The 4,923-nt window shown below is 63.2% G+C and overlaps 1 protein-coding gene across 1 annotated transcript in view; it reads right to left on the bottom strand.

The window, feature by feature from the left end:
* Nucleotides 1–4,923, bottom strand: part of LOC102476398 (BRD4-interacting chromatin-remodeling complex-associated protein-like) — a gene marked incomplete at its 5' end in the record, with an annotated part of 18,932 nt that overhangs the window by 12,946 nt on the left and 1,063 nt on the right. The window contains 2 exon segments of the mRNA XM_027767301.1: nt 3,951–4,012; nt 4,843–4,919. Of these exon segments, the coding sequence (XP_027623102.1) occupies nt 3,951–4,012; nt 4,843–4,919 (139 nt within the window).

Here is a 4,923-nt window from a genome sequence, read left to right as displayed (position 1 = left end):
GTGAGCCCGCACCGCCCCCTGCCGTCCACTGCCCCACATCCCAAATCCACCACCGCCGCCCACGATCCCACAACCCCTGCCTACCGCCTACTGTCCACCATCCCACACCGTCTACCACCTACTGTCCATCATCCCCCCCCGACTACCACCTACTGTCCACCATCCCACCCCGTCTACCACCTACTGTCCATCATCCCCCCCCGACTACCACCTACTGTCCACCATCCCACCCCGTCTACCACCTACTGTCCATCATCCCCCCCCGACTACCACCTACTGTCCACCATCCCACCCCGTCTACCACCTACTGTCCATCATCCCCCCCCGACTACCACCTACTGTCCACCATCCCACCCCGTCTACCACCTACTGTCCATCATCCCCCCCCGACTACCACCTACTGTCCACCATCCCACCCCGTCTACCACCTACTGTCCATCATCCCCCCCCGACTACCACCTACTGTCCACCATCCCACCCCGTCTACCACCTACTGTCCATCATCCCCCCCCGACTACCACCTACTGTCCACCATCCCACCCCGTCTACCACCTACTGTCCATCATCCCCCCCCGACTACCACCTACTGTCCACCATCCCACCCCGTCTACCACCTACTGTCCATCATCCCCCCCCGACTACCACCTACTGTCCACCATCCCACCCCGTCTACCACCTACTGTCCATCATCCCCCCCCGACTACCACCTACTGTCCACCATCCCACCCCGTCTACCACCTACTGTCCATCATCCCCCCCCGACTACCACCTACTGTCCACCATCCCACCCCGTCTACCACCTACTGTCCATCATCCCCCCCCGACTACCACCTACTGTCCACCATCCCACCCCGTCTACCACCTACTGTCCATCATCCCCCCCCGACTACCACCTACTGTCCACCATCCCACCCCGTCTACCACCTACTGTCCATCATCCCCCCCCGACTACCACCTACTGTCCACCATCCCACCCCGTCTACCACCTACTGTCCATCATCCCCCCCCGACTACCACCTACTGTCCACCATCCCACCCCGTCTACCACCTACTGTCCATCATCCCCCCCCGACTACCACCTACTGTCCACCATCCCACCCCGTCTACCACCTACTGTCCATCATCCCCCCCCGACTACCACCTACTGTCCACCATCCCACCCCGTCTACCACCTACTGTCCATCATCCCCCCCCGACTACCACCTACTGTCCACCATCCCACCCCGTCTACCACCTACTGTCCATCATCCCCCCCCGACTACCACCTACTGTCCACCATCCCACCCCGTCTACCACCTACTGTCCATCATCCCCCCCCGACTACCACCTACTGTCCACCATCCCACCCCGTCTACCACCTACTGTCCATCATCCCCCCCCGACTACCACCTACTGTCCACCATCCCACCCCGTCTACCACCTACTGTCCATCATCCCCCCCCGACTACCACCTACTGTCCACCATCCCACCCCGTCTACCACCTACTGTCCATCATCCCCCCCCGACTACCACCTACTGTCCACCATCCCACCCCGTCTACCACCTACTGTCCATCATCCCCCCCCGACTACCACCTACTGTCCACCATCCCACCCCGTCTACCACCTACTGTCCATCATCCCCCCCCGACTACCACCTACTGTCCACCATCCCACCCCGTCTACCACCTACTGTCCATCATCCCCCCCCGACTACCACCTACTGTCCACCATCCCACCCCGTCTACCACCTACTGTCCATCATCCCCCCCCGACTACCACCTACTGTCCACCATCCCACCCCGTCTACCACCTACTGTCCATCATCCCCCCCCGACTACCACCTACTGTCCACCATCCCACCCCGTCTACCACCTACTGTCCATCATCCCCCCCCGACTACCACCTACTGTCCACCATCCCACCCCGTCTACCACCTACTGTCCATCATCCCCCCCCGACTACCACCTACTGTCCACCATCCCACCCCGTCTACCACCTACTGTCCATCATCCCCCCCCGACTACCACCTACTGTCCACCATCCCACCCCGTCTACCACCTACTGTCCATCATCCCCCCCCGACTACCACCTACTGTCCACCATCCCACCCCGTCTACCACCTACTGTCCATCATCCCCCCCCGACTACCACCTACTGTCCACCATCCCACCCCGTCTACCACCTACTGTCCATCATCCCCCCCCGACTACCACCTACTGTCCACCATCCCACCCCGTCTACCACCTACTGTCCATCATCCCCCCCCGACTACCACCTACTGTCCACCATCCCACCCCGTCTACCACCTACTGTCCATCATCCCCCCCCGACTACCACCTACTGTCCACCATCCCACCCCGTCTACCACCTACTGTCCATCATCCCCCCCCGACTACCACCTACTGTCCACCATCCCACCCCGTCTACCACCTACTGTCCATCATCCCCCCCCGACTACCACCTACTGTCCACCATCCCACCCCGTCTACCACCTACTGTCCATCATCCCCCCCCGACTACCACCTACTGTCCACCATCCCACCCCGTCTACCACCTACTGTCCATCATCCCCCCCCGACTACCACCTACTGTCCACCATCCCACCCCGTCTACCACCTACTGTCCATCATCCCCCCCCGACTACCACCTACTGTCCACCATCCCACCCCGTCTACCACCTACTGTCCATCATCCCCCCCCGACTACCACCTACTGTCCACCATCCCACCCCGTCTACCACCTACTGTCCATCATCCCCCCCCGACTACCACCTACTGTCCACCATCCCACCCCGTCTACCACCTACTGTCCATCATCCCCCCCCGACTACCACCTACTGTCCACCATCCCACCCCGTCTACCACCTACTGTCCATCATCCCCCCCCGACTACCACCTACTGTCCACCATCCCACCCCGTCTACCACCTACTGTCCATCATCCCCCCCCGACTACCACCTACTGTCCACCATCCCACCCCGTCTACCACCTACTGTCCATCATCCCCCCCCGACTACCACCTACTGTCCACCATCCCACCCCGTCTACCACCTACTGTCCATCATCCCCCCCCGACTACCACCTACTGTCCACCATCCCACCCCGTCTACCACCTACTGTCCATCATCCCCCCCCGACTACCACCTACTGTCCACCATCCCACCCCGTCTACCACCTACTGTCCATCATCCCCCCCCGACTACCACCTACTGTCCACCATCCCACCCCGTCTACCACCTACTGTCCATCATCCCCCCCCGACTACCACCTACTGTCCACCATCCCACACCCTCCGTCCACAGCCCACCACCCACTACCCTACGCCTCTGCCCACCAACTGCTGTCCTCCCCCTACACTTCCTGTCCACCACCCCACACCCGCCACCCACCACCCCATCTACCACCCGCTACCACCCCGTCCACCATCCACCACACGCCGTCCACCACCCCACACCCACCACCCACTTGTTGTCCACCACTCCACAACCCATCTGCCAACTGCTGTCCACCACCCACACCCCCATCCACCACCCACTGCCCACTACCCACACCATCCACCAACCATCCACTGCTGCCCACTACCCCCACGCCCCCTGCCCACCCACCGGTGCATCCTCCTCTGTGCCTACGCCTTTGGCCCCTCATAACATGCACCCGTCCAGCCACCAGTCACCCAAACACCCATCTGTCAGTCACTCAGTTCCATTCGCCCACCCTTCACCCGCCCAGTGAAACGCAGCATAGCCAGAGAGCCCACACTGCTGCCCTCTGGAAGCCAGTGGCTGGTGGTACCGTGAAATCCTCACCTCCAGTGCCCGACCACCACCACTCTCACCCCTCCCCCATTTCCACAGGGGGAGATGAGGGCCCCGAGGGAAACCACAGCTAAGGGGAGATGGGGCCGGGCTGGAGTCAGCCTCCCCACCCATTCAGAAGGGGGCTCTGGGCGCCGGGCGGGGCTGGGCTCACCAGGCTTCCTTGCTGGGCTGCAGCGTCGGCGGCTTCTTCAGGCTGCTCAACTTGCTCTCATACTGGGGAGAGAGAAAGGGGCGAGTGAGGGACTGCGGCAGCAGAGGAGGCTCCCTCAGCGCCCTGCCTGGCTTTCTCCTTCCAGTCTCGGGACGTCTTGGGCGGATGAGGTCCCAGCCTGAGCCATGAGACCTCCTGCCTGTCAGATGACACCTGCAGGGAGACCTGGAGCTGCAGATCAGGGAGGCGAGGCTGACAGGCCCTGGGCACTTTCCACCTGGGCCCCCCGCCCCGCCAGGGTGGGCCTCTGGCCCCCGTGTTCCCCGTCGCTGGTCGGCCATCTCCGCTGGCAGTGTCGAGCATCTGACTCCGATCTGCAGTCTCGCCCCGCACCCCAGCTGGGCCCCCGAATCTCACCTCGATTGCCCCCTTCCTGCGTCTCCCCTCCAGCCCCTCATCCGGCCTTGCTGGTGTCTCCCCTGAGCCTCTCCCGGCCTCGGCTCCCCGCCCCCCTCACTCCCCGACCTCTGCAGCTGGCTCTGCCATCCCGTGACTGGCCACTGTCTGTGGGGTCTCCCCATCCCCGCCTCTCCTGCCCTCAGCTGACAACCCAACAGGGCCCTGCCCTCCTCCGTCTCATGTCCCCCCGACTGTCTCGGAGTCTCATCGGGCTGTGTCTCTTCTTGTCGCCCAGCTGCCCGGTGCCCGCCTGCCTGCCCACCTGCCCACGGCCTCTCCTGCCGGCCTTCCCAACTGCCCTGGCTGCTGTCTGCCTGACCGTCCTGCTCCCGGCCTGTCACTGTCCTGCTTGCCGTCTCCCTGCCCCTGCCGGCCCCCTGCCTGGCTCCCTTTTTTCCTGTCCTGCCCTGCCCCTGCTCTGAGGACCCCTTACCTGCAGCCCGGAGGACTTCCCCGGCCCGGAGCAAGCGGCCTTGGCCACACTCAGGGTCGGGAGGTTGCTGGCAAAGGCTTT

Source organism: Tupaia chinensis, unplaced genomic scaffold, assembly GCF_000334495.1.
Source record: "Tupaia chinensis unplaced genomic scaffold, TupChi_1.0 Scaffold000067_2, whole genome shotgun sequence".
Lineage (NCBI taxonomy): Eukaryota > Metazoa > Chordata > Mammalia > Scandentia > Tupaiidae > Tupaia > Tupaia belangeri.
Note: the sequence above shows the minus strand (reverse complement) of the source record. Positions and strands in the feature narration are given on the sequence as shown.